Source organism: Harpia harpyja, chromosome 22, assembly GCF_026419915.1.
Source record: "Harpia harpyja isolate bHarHar1 chromosome 22, bHarHar1 primary haplotype, whole genome shotgun sequence".
NCBI lineage: Eukaryota > Metazoa > Chordata > Aves > Accipitriformes > Accipitridae > Harpia > Harpia harpyja.
The window spans coordinates 4,582,139-4,598,597 of NC_068961.1; the positions used below are offsets into that span (position 1 = coordinate 4,582,139).

General features: G+C 41.2%; 1 protein-coding gene across 7 annotated transcripts in view; it reads right to left on the reverse strand.

Annotated features, from left to right (window-relative positions):
* TBL1X (transducin beta like 1 X-linked) overlaps positions 1-16,459 on the reverse strand; it is a 203,517-nt gene that overhangs the window by 38,033 nt on the left and 149,025 nt on the right. For all 7 annotated transcript variants that reach the window (XM_052773754.1, XM_052773755.1, XM_052773751.1 and 4 more), the window contains one exon: positions 1,558-1,703. In XM_052773754.1, coding sequence (XP_052629714.1) covers positions 1,558-1,703 — 146 coding nt within the window. The remainder of the gene's footprint in view (positions 1-1,557; positions 1,704-16,459) is intronic.

The window sequence follows — 16,459 nt, forward strand, 5'->3', positions numbered from 1 at the left end:
TACACATAGAGATGTAACACATACAGAAGCATATATGTAACCCTCACTGGCATTCAGATGTAGCGAGAACGGCCTTTGCTTTGCTGTAACGTACTTAACAGTACGTATTTGAAGAGAATCAAACCACGACGAGAGCAACATAAATCTTAATGGTGACAACGTGTATTTTTAGATTGTTCTCTCAACTGAGGCTGGTTCTGAAGCTGGATGCTCGGGAGCAGACCCCTACAGCTGTCATACGACCTGAACCGATAGGTGCTGTTCATGGCTGAAAGTTTCTAACTGTGTAGCTCCAATTTCAGGCACAGGGCAAAATGTTAAGCAGCAGCAAATTGGGACAGATTTCTAACACTGGTTTGTTATTACAACTGCATCAAAGTGCAGCTTGGCATGAATGTCAAATGTCATTGCCCCAATTAAAAAATGACACATATGCAACTCTTAAACACGGTATCGAGTCATAAAAAGAAAACCGCACAGAATGTTACTGATAAAAACAAATGAGTTTCCAAACTACACACAGCAAACAACACAACCTTTTCTCTATTTTATATTCCTTTGTTCTCACCCATGCTGTTCGCATGCTACATTCAGCTATAGAGGAAAACACAACAGCTTTTTATGTATTAATATTTATTACAGATCTCTGTCAATTATGAGTATCTATGGTAAATATTTTGTAATGCAGTACTTGCTTATCTGTCATGCTTCACTCTCTCAAAGCATCATGCCTTTAAGGTTGGCAGGGCAAAAATGCTGGCTTTTCCCACATCCCCTCTTTGTTTCCCTTGGCAGTTCAAGGAGAACAGAGACACTTTGTGGCTGCTCATACAGTCCTCACAGACAACCAGTGCCCCAGCCAGGGGCAGAATTTACACACAACCGTTTCGCCGTGTACATGAGAGGGCGATCCCTGGTCTTAAATGATCTGAGCCAAAGTCACTGAAATCAGACAGAAGCTCTCCAGTGACCTCCGTGGATTTTTGATCAGGCTTCTCATGGCTTGCAAGCAGTGCTGCCTGCTAGCAGGTGTCAGGGAGTGAAGTTTTAACCTACACTGCAGGCTTTTCCTGCCAAATTCCACTGTGACCTTGAACATGCAAGACTGTAAACACAGACGCATTTTCTTGTTAGCTGGAAGAATCTGTGCACCCCGGATTTGTTGACTGGGGTAGTGGAAACACCATAAAATCCACGTAAGCAGCGCAAAGAAGGCCTAAATGCCACAGCTAAAAATTGAAATACGTATCGATCTCAGAGCTTTTCAGCTTTCTGCTGGGGATGGGACAAAATATAAGGAACAAAATTAAACCAGATCAAGAGAAACCGCAGAGTGGTGGCTTGCGTCCCTGGGCTGTTGGGACACCTTGCTTCGCCAGCCCCGGCATGCCGGGTCAGTGATGCGAGCTGTGCCAGTGGTGGCAGGGCTACTTACTTCGTCGGCAGGGCTACTTACTTCGTCGGCGGGGCTACTTACGTCGTTGGTGGGGCTACTTACGTCGTTGGCGGGCGTACTTCACTGGCGGGGCTACTTACTTTGTTGGCGGGGCTACTTACTTCGTTGATGCTGATCTCGGCCTCCACATACTGGAGCCCCTTCTGGAGGATGGAGATGAGTGCGGCAGGTGGCACTAGTGTTCCGTTGATGTTGGACTGGCTGATGTGGCTCTCAATACCGAAGGTGAAGGCCGAGTGGGAGAAACCTGAGAGCAGGAAAAGGAAGCCATGACATGAAATCTAAATGCACCAGCCAGATACACCTTCACGGGCTAAAAATAATTCTGCTCCGAGATCTGAGAGACGCTGCCGCGTAAGCAGAAGGACACGGGCTGGCTGCATGGAGCCGGGGAGGTTAACCAGAGCCATCCTGACCGCCCTGCCACCACCACCGCCCAGCCCCCTCCCCTACACGCTGCACATATAGGGGAAGCCGTATAGAAATGGAAACGCACGCGGAGAAAAATAACCAGAGAGCTGCACTAACTGAAAGCAAAACCAAACACATAAAAAATAAGAATCGCCACAAGGGCAAGTCCAGCTAAAAAAAGCGCCTCAAATCTTCATTTCCCTTGCTGTATTTCAGTGTTGGTGTTTGCTGAAGCTAAATACTTAAATTCTGATCAGCGTGCAAGTTGTATAAAATCAAGGCATAGATGCAGCTGACACAGGGGAGCCATTCCCTTGTACCAGGGAAGAGATTTCAAATCCTCTGCTCATTTATTGCTGAGTACAATATGATGTGCAGAGCATTCCCATTAAAATGTGAAACAACAGAAAGGCCACTCCTGTAAATCTGTTTTCTGAAAGCGAACAGTAATAGCAAAAGTAATTAATTGGGATCTGCCAAGCAGCAGACGACAAGCCGGTGCGGCGGCCCGTCCTTTAACCAGAAGTCTTTCTCGTCCCTGTGTCATTTTTGTCATTGTCTGAGAAGTAAGGGGTAATGAAGGTGACGGCACTGACAATTAAAGAATTTTGGTGGCCAGATTTTAAAGAGCGGTGCCTTAAATCCTGGCTGAAGCTGCTCAAAACTGTTGCTGGGTATGAAGGCGAGCGCTGCAGGGTGACTGTACGTAGGGGCAGATGCGGGAGGGGGAAGGGGGAACAGGATGTAGATATAACTGTAGGAACCCATTTATCACCACACTGTCTCCAGAGCATTAATCTAACATTAAAAGCCTTGGGGAAACCACCCATGCACTGTCTCAAACAGGAAGAGCCCTCACAGTCTCCACTGACTAGACAAGAAAGAAAAGAAAAAAAAAAAAGAAAAAAAAAAAAGGAAGAAAAAGAAAGCAGCTCTCAAATGAAAATCCTTCCGTTAAATATAGCTGCGCCTCTTCCCCTTGTCAACAGTAGTTTCATTTATAGTTTTGTCCGTTAAGGGATTTCCCCCATATCACTGCAATGTCCAATTATGTGTGGGCTGGAGGACGGGATTTTGGGCTCGCTCCACAGTAATGCTTTCTCTCTCACTCAAATAGTTTTCAAGATCCTTTTTGTAGCTAGCTCAATTATGATCATAGATAGATAGCAAAAACAAGCTGAGAAACAGAATGCCTCCCACATTTGACACCAAGGTATGTATTTCTCTATGATTCTCTCCCCCTACACATTTTATTTTGCCACTGTTTTTCTCCTGTTCCTGGTAACAGCCTCTGTCCTCTGCCTTCCCAACGCTACCTTCCCTTCCTGGTACTCCCCCAGTTTTGGGGGATGGTTGGGATGCTTTGGACACTTTTTAGGAAGTGGCGGGTCCACCTATGAGCAGAATTACGTAGGATTACAAGGCATAAAAATAAAGCACAGGAAAAAACACCTGAAAAACTGCAGTGTCATTTCTCTAATCCCTGGTCCAATTCCTATCCTGTATTGCTCTTTATGTCCTGGTCTAGTTTATGAGCTGCTGGACCTCCTGCTGCATCCAAAATAGCAATCTGCAGGGCAATGTTTTTCCCTTGTTATTAGTTTTGTAGGACATGTAAGCATATTACTGGACACCACAATGAGGAAGAAATCAAGCACTGAGCACACACGGCCTGCGTCTGACAGATCTCAGGCTTGATCACTGAACACTGAAATCTCTATGTATATATAAATACATGGCATGCAACTAACCAGAATTAGAGAATCAGATCCCACTTAATTTACGTGTATTTAAATTAATCAACAACAGTAACAATACCTTCTTGAAAAGGAATGGACTTTAAAATGCATGACGGATAAGTCAGCAAATCTACTTAAGAATAGAGAAGAATGGGAAAATTAAGCTGTTGTCCAGAAGCACTGAAGTTGACTGCTAAAAAAGCCAGCAGCTAGTTTGTGACTCGGCAGCTCAGAAAATTGTAACGTGGTCTCTGATTCAGTCGAAAGGCAGATGGCATAAAAATGGCAACCAACAAACATCGATAGAAAATATAAAAAAAAGGAAAATCATTACTGTGGATCTACAGTAGGCTTACTTTTAACTATGACTTTGTACCTCTCTTCCTTGAGTTGCCACATCCCTAAAGAGCAACACATTTCACCTCACTGCACGTGAGAGAAGGAACTTCTCAGAACAAAACCCAGTTGTGCTATTGCAATGAATCTTGTTATTCTACTGCTTCTCTCAATGCTAAGAAACTATTACCAAAGCACCTGTTAGATGAGGAGACAGAAAACTCCTGGCTATGCTGTCACTGAAGAGCAATCTCACTCATGCATCTCCAGCAGTTGTGACAAACTTTCCTAAAATCTTATCTGGTAAGATCTAAATACTGCAAATCAATGAAGCAAAAACTACTTAAATGGGTGCTGCTAGACACTGTGTTCCTCACCCCTCTTGGAAAAATCCTCCCATACAATTGTAATCAAAAGAAAAACACAACAGAAACAAGTCAACCAGCTCACTGACCGACAGCTAATTACCTCCTGATTTCTTGTACTACCATAGCATTTATATAAGGCTCATAGGAAAGTAGACCAGTTTTAAAAGTAACACATGCAGTTAACAAAATCCTGAATGAAGCTGTACCCACATCAGGTTTCTGATAACGCTGAAGAATCACTTGAGCTTTGCTTTTATAGTTACCAGATGTCACCAGCTCTCTTCGGGGCTCTGCATGTGGGTGCACTGAATTATACAGCAATGTCGCAGCTCTATAGTTCAGTCTTACAAAAAGGCAATTTCTATTAAACAAAGGCAAGTTTTTCTAAATGTTAGCTTGTGTTACAAATGTTAATTTGGCCTTCCTTCTAAGTGCATGAAACCACACTGGGGAATGCAAAGCCAAGACACGAGCACCCCTCCTCCTCCAGTGACTCTGTGCAGGCTGTCAAGGCAGTTGGGGAGCGAGAGCAGACAGAAGGTGCTCTGCAAGTGGGGATCTGAAGAAAGGATGCGGTAGGGATCGCATAAAAATGCAACAGACCCAAACTCAAAATGCTACAGTAGCAGTGAAATGAATGACAGTTGCAAATCTGTGTCTGTATGCATTATTCGTCATAAATTTTGTCATTTCGGTGACCATAATAATCACTCTATAAAATAGTAATTTCTATTCAAATAGCACCAATAAATGAAATCTTAATGCAGTAAAACCTTCGAGGACACATGCAATGAGACTATGAGCTTTTAAGGTTAAAGACATGAACACAAAGGGCCGAAGGGCAGAGAGCACAGCCACACACTGAGCCGGTTTCATACCAGTGAACCAGTCGCTTGTGCTGTGACATGACCAGTGCCTTGAATGGCATCTTTCAGCAGGCTTAAGAGAATGGCTTCGAGGTTTTTTTCTACCTCAAAAAAGATGGGAAAACATAAACCATCAAACTATGTATAATCTGTAAATACATTAACATACATGAAAAAAAAAATCCAAATGAACAGCACAGATCTTGGTATGATCAACTTAAAGGGAGGTGGACTTATCAACTGTGGAATAGTCGGTCTTGAAAGATATTACAGAGCATAAAAGCATAGAGGAAATAATGAATGCAGAAAAAATGACTTAAATGACATCCCCCAACTGCAAAAATTGTCATGCAAGTGTTTTAGACTTGAAAACTGAGTGAAATTCTTCATTGAGAGATTCCTGCACTTTTTTGTACCGACAGTGGTAACAGGTCCTGGTCTGTGCTGCATCTTTTCCCACACCGAGGTGTCTGTATATACTCTCAGTGGCACATACACTGCCACTGGGGAATTCTTGCCCTAGGCAGTGCCAAAAAATGTGTATGTAGTGATGTGTTTTGTAGAATTTCACTGATAGATTCTGCTGTAACTGCAAAAATGGAGATGATCGAGATTTTTTTCCCTTGGCTGCTCCTTTTTCAGTTAAAAATGGCCTCCCCTTAAAACGAGATTTGTCATCGATCATTAAATGAACATAATGCTCCTCCTTGTGTGCTTGTTTGATCTGCAGGCTACGTAGTTTTAATTGTTTGTAATATGCCTGGTTCGTGGCAGAAATGCCTGTCAAACGTAGGCGTAGGAAGGGCACTGGGCAGCCACACAGCCTGGGGAATGCCTTGTCTTCTCCAGAGACGCGTCTCGCCTCTTCTGGGAGCGAAGGATTCTTCCTTTTAGGCACACAACTGGGGTGCTGCCGCGTATTCCCCACGCTAGCTCATCTGGCAATCACAGATCCAGCTAACTGACATTCACTAAGTGCTCCTTTCATTTTCTGATCCCTTTAGCACCGTAAAAAGCAGTCTTGTTTAAATTGCAATCTTAAATTGTAACAGCTACAGTACCTACTGCTGCGTTTGTACGGGTGAGGGCAATGACAAAGAGGGGTCTGTGGAAGCAGTGACTTCTGAAGTGTTTCAGTCTTTGCCGGTTACTCAGGAATTACCTCGGGAATGCCCTGATTAGCAATAGTTAAGCAATCTGTTGAATACTGCGGAAATTTTCTGTTTGTGAGCTAACTGGACTTAGTTTTCCCTGGTAAATCTAACTAGTATACTGTTCAAATAATTTTTTAAAAAACAGATGTTTCTAAGTTATTTGCAAATTACTCAGTTTAATTATTCATACTGTAAGATTTTTCACTGAAACATTTGTTACTGTAGAATGAAACAGAGAATAAAGAATTATGAACATCAAATTGCCTTTCACACACATCTCAGGCATCTCTATGATGAACAGTCTCTATCCCAACACTGACTACAAGTAACAACCCGCTCCTACAAATCTTTGTATAACTAATGCCCAGTGTGGCCCTTTGTCTTGGAAAATGGTGAGATTTCATACGGAGGTCTGTGTCATTTCCTTTAATAAATTTTCCTATTTCTTTAACTCAAGCAGTCCAGATTGAGGTTTTCAAATACAGGGATCTTACGTTCAGTTTCCAGAAATCACTAAATTAGTGATGTTATTACCTCAATAGAAAGAGAGAAAAAAAATAAACAAGGAAGCATAAACTATCTGACAATCCCTTCTTTTTCTGTAACAATTTAACCATCTCCAGGTGGAAATAACCAACATTTCTTATTTCATTGATTTCTCTGACATTGTGTTGTCTGTCTTTTTGGGAATTCCCAATACCAGCTCTTCCAGTCCTCACCTCTGAAGTAACACGCTGTTTTCTTCAAAAGTATTTGGCAGGTACAGGATACAAAAATGAACAAGGTTTTAGAAATGATTAAAACTTCTGGCTCAGTAGAACCAACCTGCAACTGCTATAATGGGATCCACTGGCAATCTCAAGTTTTCTGGCTGTATGGGTGCCTGTTTTCTTAAGGTAGTCTTGTACTTGGCACTACTGCTGAGACTCTGACCGATGTAAAATTCATGCAAGAATGGAAGGCACGCAAGAGCTGACTACAGCTGTACAGGCTGCAGGGAAAAAAAGGTGGTTGTGAGGGGCTAAAGGAAAGTCATCTTTATGACCATAAATGGGTATATGGGCAAAGATCCTGGGAGATTTAGACACATCAAGTAGAAACATTCCACAGCGTAATGAGCCAAAAGAAAATCACACGCAGGAGGAAAAATGTCCCCACACAGTCCCATCAGCTGCTTTACCATATTACCAAACCCAAGTAACTCCAAAGCTGCCCACGCAACTGTTTGCCAAAGAAAGCAGATGCAACCAGTGGAAAAACATCTTCCCAAGTTTGACGTCTGGGTCTTGGGAGTGCCATCTAAGCAGGAAGGCAAGAGTGGTGCAACATGGTGTTCTGAAATAAATTAGAGCCCCACCACTACAGTTTAAAACAATTCCACTAAAGAAGAGTGAAATACGACCACTAACAAAATCATTTCCTCCAAATACTAATGACATACAAACAGCACAGTTAACACTAAATTAAGACTTCTGTAGGTCTAGATTTACCAGTGTAGAGAAGCAAGGGACACATAGCACTAAGGGCATATCTGAATGCAACTTCTGGCTGCAAAACCAGAAGCAAACAGTTTAACTTAGTGCAACTATATTTTCTTAATCCTGGCCCTAACACATGCTAATCTAACTCCTGAGGTAAATGACGTAATTTCTTGCCCACTACACAAGAGAATACAACCATGTTCTTCCCTGTACTTAACTGTAGCTGCCATTTCTAGTCTAGTATAGTAGTATATTTCTAGTATAGTATCTAGTATTTCCCCTTCTATATGATGCACTGAGTGAGAACTGAGACTGTAGCATGGATCCCTATCCTTGCTTCTCCTTAGATTTCTGTCTAAGTGTAATTATGTATCTGTAAAAACATGGTCATAAAACCCTAGTGTACTTATGCCAAGGTGTCACAAAAAGGACACCAGTTTCTTCCAATTACGTTTGCTTGCAGTTAGTAAGTGTCTGGTGCCTCAAGCCACTGATAAGGTTCTACAAACAGTTAAAAAAAAAAAAAGGTGGGCAAAAATCCTACACCACATCTTGTTTATTACTCACAGCAGACTGAGATTCTTCTCCTAGCTGAGCTTTTTCTTTCTCAGTAATACATCCTGGAGTGCCTCTCTGGTTTTGGCAGCATCTGCTTATTTTTGAAGACTTACCTTTGCAATTACATAAAGGGCTTAACAAGGACACCATTAGCAATTTAAAGTAGAGAACTGCAGTTGAAATATATTTTTAGAAAAATCAGCTGAACAATAGGGCTTGTACATTTGTTTCAAGATTAGGATTGCTGAACGATTAAAATTATTTCCAGAACTCTGGGAAATGTGTCCTGTATTACAAGCTCTTTCACAGTCCTTGGGAAATATAAAGAAAGGATCCCTAGCTGTAGGTTGTGTCAGTTGCCAAAATTATAGTGTGCCTGGTTACCCGAAGTTTTGTAGAAGCAATTTCACTAATAATAAATGTTACACCCTTTTTTCTTGGATATCTGACCTGTTCACCTTCTGCCAAGAATTCAGAGTAAATGTCTGCTACCCAAAATTATTTTATTATGTGCCAAAGAATGTTTTTGGCAGGTTTTTTTTTCTTTTTCATGCAGGAAAATATGTTGGAAAAGATTAATACAACTTGGAAATGATCTTTTGATGAGCAGTACTTGGCACTCACTGTTTAAGCCTTTCTGAGGGCTGCAAATTAACAAAAAGAAATATGATACAGACAGAAAACAGAGCACGAGCAATGGAAAGAGGAACTTAAAATCTTTTGCAAACAAGGTCTGAATAATCCCCTTTTTCACTCACTGTGTAAATTAGACTGACAATTGTGAATAAATGTCAACACAGATCTAGCAATTTAATGCAACTACAGGCAAGGTTTGAAATAACTTACAAAGGCCATGGCAAGGAAAAAATAATAATCTTTTCCTTCTAAACTATATGGGATGCTGTTATCTTTTAGCCCTGTCTGTGCAACGTCCAAAGAGACATGCATCGTTTTAAGGGTCACACTTATAGAAGAGACTTTCACAGTCACGTGTACTTCACAATTTATTTCCATACGCTATGTTCTTCTATCAGTTCTAATATATACCTATAAGCGGTGGCAAGTCGGACACCACAGCTGACGCTCAGTGGGCATTCAGGAACTTCCACACCAGGATGGTTTCTGCTGGTGGTGACTACAGACAGACTCCTAATACAGCTACGCTGGTTTGGTGTGAGGAGGGGTGATTTGTAACTGCCATAGCTCTGCAGGCAGAAAGTCCCCAGTGTGCAGGTTATTAGCAAAACTTGCAAAGCTGCAAGATACAGCTTCTTTCACTGGGCCTGGAGAATCGTAAGAAAAAGGATTAAGTTGACAAGTATGTAGCACTTCACTGGTTTTACTAGCAAAGCCGTCTTGACCTATAGTATCTGCCTTCCACCCAACATCCTATTTTCTTAATGGCCCTAGAATAATGCATTTATGCAAGCTTTAAAAAACAGGACATGAAGTGGTCAGAATCAAAATCCGTGCTACAGAATAAATTTGCAAAGGTGTAATTGTTTATGTTTGCGTAACTTAAAAATCACCATGTTTGCTCAGTGTCTCAGATCCAACCCTGTATGGCGACTTTCAGGCCAAAGAAAAATTAAAATAGCCAAGTTTAGAAAACTGTGAAGAGACCTAGAAGGAAATACGAAGTAAGCAGGGTTTTGCAAATGGCAAAAGAACAAGGTACTCAGTGTATTTTTTTCCTTCACGGCAACTTACAAAATTCTGCACCAAGTATTGCTTTTCTTACATGGCATTTATATTGCTGTTGTTATGCAACGGGGTAAAAGACACAGAGAAAGAAGTTTTCAAAAGGACCTGTTGAACTGCACCACAAAACATTTGAAATTATCATTTATACAGATGTATATAAAGTAGATATCTGGTCACAAAACTTTAAGTCTGTGCATATAAACGCACACAAAAATGGCTCTCATACAGCTTATTACATTCTTTTGAAAATATAACCAGAATGAAGTATGACAAAACTAATAACTTCTTTAGCTGTAAAAATATTTTTTCCTCCTCATTGTGGAATTCAGATTTTGAGAAGCCGACCATCAAATACTGCTAGTATTCATTGCTCTACAAAAAAAGTACGCAATATGGTTGTGCTGGTTTTGGCTGGGATAGAGTTAATTTTCTTCACAGTAGCTAATATGGGGCTACGTTTTAGATCTGTGATCCAAGCAGGGTTGACAACACAGGGATGTTTTCGCTACTGCTGAGCAGTGCTCACACAGAGCCAAGGCCTTTTCTGCTTCTCCCCCCACCCCAGCAGCGAGCAGGCTGGGGGGGCACAAGGAGTCGGGAGGGGACACAGCCGGGACAGCTGACCCCGACTGACCCAAGGGATATTCCAGACCATAGGACGTCATGATCAGCAGATAAAAGTCAGGGAAGAAGAAGGAAGAGAGGGACGTTGGGAGTGATGGCGTTTGTCTTCCCAAGTCACCGTTCCACATGCTGGAGCCCTGCTGTCCTGGAGATGGCCGAACACCTGCCTGCCCATGGGAAGTGGGGAATGGATTCCTTGGTTTGCTTTGCTTGTGCGCAGCTTTTGCTTTACCTATTAAACTGTTCTTATCTGAGCCCACGAGTTTTCTCACTTTTACTCTTCCAGTTCTCTCCCCCATCCCACTGAGGGGGAGTGAGCAAGCGGCTGCGTGGGGCTGAGTTGCTGGCTGGAGTTAAACCACAACAGTGGTTTTGACTCATGCAGGTGCTGTTGGCTTAGAAACCAATTTGCTTATCTTTAAAGGAAACTGGGAAAAGTATTTACTTTTAACCTATCAGCTTCATCCTTCCCAAGATCTACAGCTTTGATAAGTTTAAAAAAAAAAAAGGTTTTGGAACTGCAGCCCACTAAAGCTTGTTGTCTTCTAATGCTGACCCTGATTTTCTTAAAATGTACTTAGTATTTCCAAAGAGAATAAATGATTACTAGCAGAAACAAAAACTGTGCATAACAATACAGTTCTTATTTGAGAAATGGATTTGTCTTTTCAGCAGTCATCCCTCCTCCAACTACAAAGTATCATTTCAAAGTCAGAGTTAGTCTCACTGTTTCTGGAATCATAGTCACCTCCTCCCTCATTTTGAAGAAATACAGAAAGCAGGGGAGAGATTAAAGAAAAAAAAAAACAAACGAAGGAGCAGCAGTTTATTAAAACCCCCTATATACCCTTTTGATAGTACACTATTTTTACTACGTACATATTATGCTGGGGGGGTTATACGCATTATGTTACATTATATGCAATATATATAGTTACAGATGGTTTCTCACTAGATAGGAATGTTCATTCTGGGGTGACTTTTAGGAAACTCTTTTATTTAAACCAAAACTTTTGTTTGGTCAAATTTCTCTGGTGCTCTTATCCAAGAGTCACTTTAACACATATTCCACTCCTAGAACACCACTGTGGCTTTATTTATCTCAAATAATTCATGAAAGGTCAACCAACAAGTGTTGGTTCTACATGCAACTTCCAGTATATCAGAGATTTGGATCATAAGCTTAAGTCATTTCATTTTAATTGAGTAGGCTGGCCCTAATGAGGATAACATATCATATAAATAGGGCTGCATGCTCACAAATCAGATCTGTGTTGAACCATGAGAATTAAAAATAGAGTTTGTATTGCTCCAAAGCCTCGCCGTCGTACAGCTGAAAAGGCGAAAGAAGCCCTGCCTTCAGTCTTAATAGCAGTTCCTGAATAATATAGTTAGGATCTCATTCATACTGCATTTAGAGATACATATTCACCTACACATTCATAAACACTACTCTGAATGTTAAATATTGTCCCAGCACACCTGTAATAGTTTTTTCTCAGAGGATTTAAATACATTTTAGGACTATAACCTTTTAACATCTGCTGTGAGGTACTGTACACAGTATTAACTTTGCAAAAGTACCTGTGCTAAGAGAAGCTAAGCAAATACACAAGCGTCTTTCTCTCAGTGCAGCTGAGTTTGGTCTATGAACTATAGTTACTCTATACTGCAGGTGGAATACATGTGGCCCAAGAGCCAGTGATAACACATACGCAGACACAAATAACATACGCATAGATTGTTACTGAAACAACACTAAAATGTGTGTTTTATCTTTGGCTGGCAGGATGTCATTTCAAGGCTATATTTTTCCCTCAGCAAACAAAAGGTCTCCATCCTTACTATTAGAGCACAGCTATGTACAGAGCTTCAAGAGCATTCCAATGACTATCATGTTTAACAGCACCTTTATGTATAAGTTCTTTAAAAGATCTTTGAGGCTCCCCAGCACCGAGCAGGAGGAGGCTGGACTAGTTGAATGTGAGCCAGCAATGTGCCCTTGCAGCAAGGAAAGCCAAGGAAAGCCATCCTGAGCTGCGCTACAAAAAGCGTTGCCAGCAGGTCAACGGAGGGGATCCTTACCCTCTGCGCAGCCTTGGTGAGATGTGCCTGGAGTGCTGTGTCCAGTTCTGGGCTCTCCAGTACAAGAGAGACAGGGACACACTGGAGAGAGTCCAGTGAAAAGACCACGAAGATGATCAATGGACTGGAGCATCTGGCATACAAGGAGAGGCAGAGAGAGTTGGGACTGCTCAGCCTGGAGAAGAGAAGCCCACAGGGGACCTTATCCATGTGTATAAATACCTGAGGGGACTGCAAAGAGGACGGAGCCAGACTCTTCTCAGTGGTGCCCAGTGACAGGACTAGAGGCAATGGGCACAAACCGAAACACACATGAAATTCGACTGAAACAAAATAAACCACTTTTTTACTGTGAGGGTGATCGAGTATTGGAACAGGCTGCCCAGGGAGGTTGTGGACTCTCGATCCTTGGGAGATATGCAAAACCCGACCGGACACAGCCCTCGGCAACCCGCTGCAGCTGACCCTGCGGTGAGCAGGGCCGTTGGACCGGATCATCTCCAAAGGTCGCTGCCAACCCGAACTGTTCTCTGATTCGATCGTCTCCTGAGATACCATCCAGCCCGAACTCTCCTATGATCCCAATGAGCCAAATTGGAAGAAAAGATAAAAAAGGCAAAAGAAAAATCATTATCCACTGACTCTACCATCAGTACACACTATTGTTTTTACTGTCATACCAGACAAGTGCCTTTACTGACCAAGTGATTCATTCTTCTAATGAATTATTCTTCAAGGTGTAGATTTTAATAATTTAAGCAAAACCCATGCACTGTACCATCCCCCTTCTACTTAGCAGCAGCCTTCCTACGCAAAGGAAGCAGTTAGCTTTGAAGCAAATTTAGCTGACCTATATATGCCAATATTTCATGCTATGCTTAATCTGAATTATTTTCAGCAGGCACTTCTCTCATCTGTGACTCAGGAACTCTGTGCCATACACAGTTGTTCAAAATACTCTAAATGTACCTCACATGCAGAAAAAGTACGGACTTCAGAGAAAAATTACATAGGCTTATGTAAGGAAAGACTGTTGCATAAGGCACAAATTCAGAAGAACAGAATATTGATCTTCAGTCATTCCCTATTGCCTGAGAACTTACCCAAGGAAATTGCGATATTTACATTTGGTATAAAATTTCTTTGTTAAAAAACAGAATGAGTCATAAAGAAGATATTTTCCTTAAAATTTTGTTGCTTCCTTTTCAAAAAATTGTAAATAGCATTGGAAAAATTGTAACTTAGTACTATTTCAACTACTACTATCTAGCTGGACAACATCACAATGATGAAATCCCAGAAGCTTCAGAATATCTGTATTTTGGATTCTCTCAATTTCCAAAGGCAGAATGACAGTAAGATGCCCTGGATGTGGCTAACAGGAAAGGCCCATGTTTGCACATGCCTAACTCTACAAAGGATTTTGTGCTGTGATTCACAAAAATGCTTCATGCTCTATGTGCCCTTGAGCCTATTCTTAAAACCTGAGAGAAAATCTTATATTTTAGGAAAACAAGGAAATCTGTCAACCATGAACCCAACAGACCAACGCGCTGCTATCATCCTGAATCTACAGAAGGAAAACAACTACGTTATTAGCTCTCTCAATTTTTATGGTTGGTAAGAAAACAAACGACAATTATAAAGTATAATGGTAAATTGTCCCAAGTCAGCAGCTAAAAATTTCATTGACATCTTTTTAGCAAAAACCTTCAGCTAGTGTTTTTATTGTCTAGGACATGGTACAGATTGTACACTGAGGAATAGTTTATCAGGTGTATGTCATAAAACATGGAAAAATTCAAACCGAACACTGAAAGTATAAGCGAAAACTGAAAGTGTTACACAACCTTAACTCTAACAAGTCATTGCCAGACATCCACTACAATAAATACCCTACTAGAGAGCAGTGTAAGCCGCAGACAGCTGAGGAGCTGATTTTCAGATAAGGATTCTATACTGCAACATGCCTGTAAGTGCTGGAAAAGGAACACAATTAAATCGATCAATGCATCAAAAATATCAAATTTGAAAAAGCTTTAATAACTGAATTGACATGCTGGGCTGGGTGAAGAAGGTAATTTATTGTAGCATTTGGACCTATGACAGGATTGGTCACTCACAACAGATGGCAGCACATTTCAGATTAAAAGGTATGTGAGAGATTTGATTTCCCTTGGTTTTGCCCCCCCCCCCCCCCTTTCAATTTTCCTTGGAATCCTTATTACTCCCATTGCATTGTACTGCTCTGACCTTCATACCAAAAGCCAAATAATTACCTGTTTCTCTTTTGGACAGACAAAGCAGAACAGGAAAAACTCTATATTCTGAATTCTATGTGGTTTTTTAGAAACACGGCTCTTCACTCTTAAGAAAACCAACAGAAGGACTATATGAGCAGTGAAGATAGCAAAAGTATGCTTCTAAGAAGTTTGAAGAGGTGCAAAGCTGAATCAACGTAATTTGGATGCCAGAACTGTGGCTTCTTTGGTATAGCTTGTTTCACTTTTGTCAATGCACCTGCTTTGTTGGTGTAACTACAACCACCATAGGAGTATTTTGTGTGCTCCTGTCTTCACACTGGTAGGACACTCATAGTGTAGACATAACCTAAGCTTCATGTTAGTAACTGAGGCCAACATTTTCACTTAAAGGAAGTCTTTGAATTAAGACACCTATAAATAAACATAACCTGACCTGTAAAAAGTTTGACTCCTGAGATAAACAATGCTTGGAAGTACTCAGCACTTTTAAGAACTGGGCCACTTTAAAGTGTGCACCAAGAAGCTCATACTCAAAAAGGAGCAAAGCGAACATTGCAGGACTTGACACTTGGATAGGAAGTAACAATCTTAAAGTGAAATTAAACACTCAATTTTTTTATACCTCAAGGGGGGGCATTCATGGTCCTACAGTAGAAGTGACAACACCTAGCCACCTTAGTGGTAGAATTCCTACGCCATCAACCCATGGAGCCTAAATGTAAATTATGCCCAACTGCTTTGTTTTTCTGGGCATAGATAAGCCCTGAGACAGTCACCTATGTGAAGAGGCAATTATTTACTTACTTATTTTAATACAGCTAAACAATTAGAACCTTAACTTGCCCAAGCCCTGTCTTGTACTGGAGGGATTTGACTGCACTGCCCCTGGACCAGGCATTTTCTCCAGCCTGCTTCTCCAGCAGCAGGCAACTCAAAGCAGTCTCCCTGGCTGTATTTTTTTCTGTTAAACCACATGATCAGTCAGTATATCTCATCAAGTGCCACAACTTACCATTTCATTCCATCTGCAAATGTACTCGAGAATCGTTTTATATTTCCTTCCAGGTAACTGATAAAGCTATTGAGCAGTATTACGCCAAGAACAGATTCCTGAGAGTTCCCACTAGAAGCAACCTTTGAGATGAATATTCCCCAACTCTAATCATTTTTCAAGATGTTTTTGTCGGCCCGTTTTTAATCCATTTGGTTAACCCTAGATTACACTGATTTTACACACTGTTACTTCATTTTGTTTTTAACCACTGTGTCAACAAGACTAAGTAAATGTCATAAAGTAGTCTAAGTGTATTATTGTCAGCACAGCTATCTCTGTCAACTTCATTTGTGATTTTGGAAAAAGCAGTATCAAGTTTGTCCGACAAGATCTATTATCCATAAAAACTTGCTGGCTGG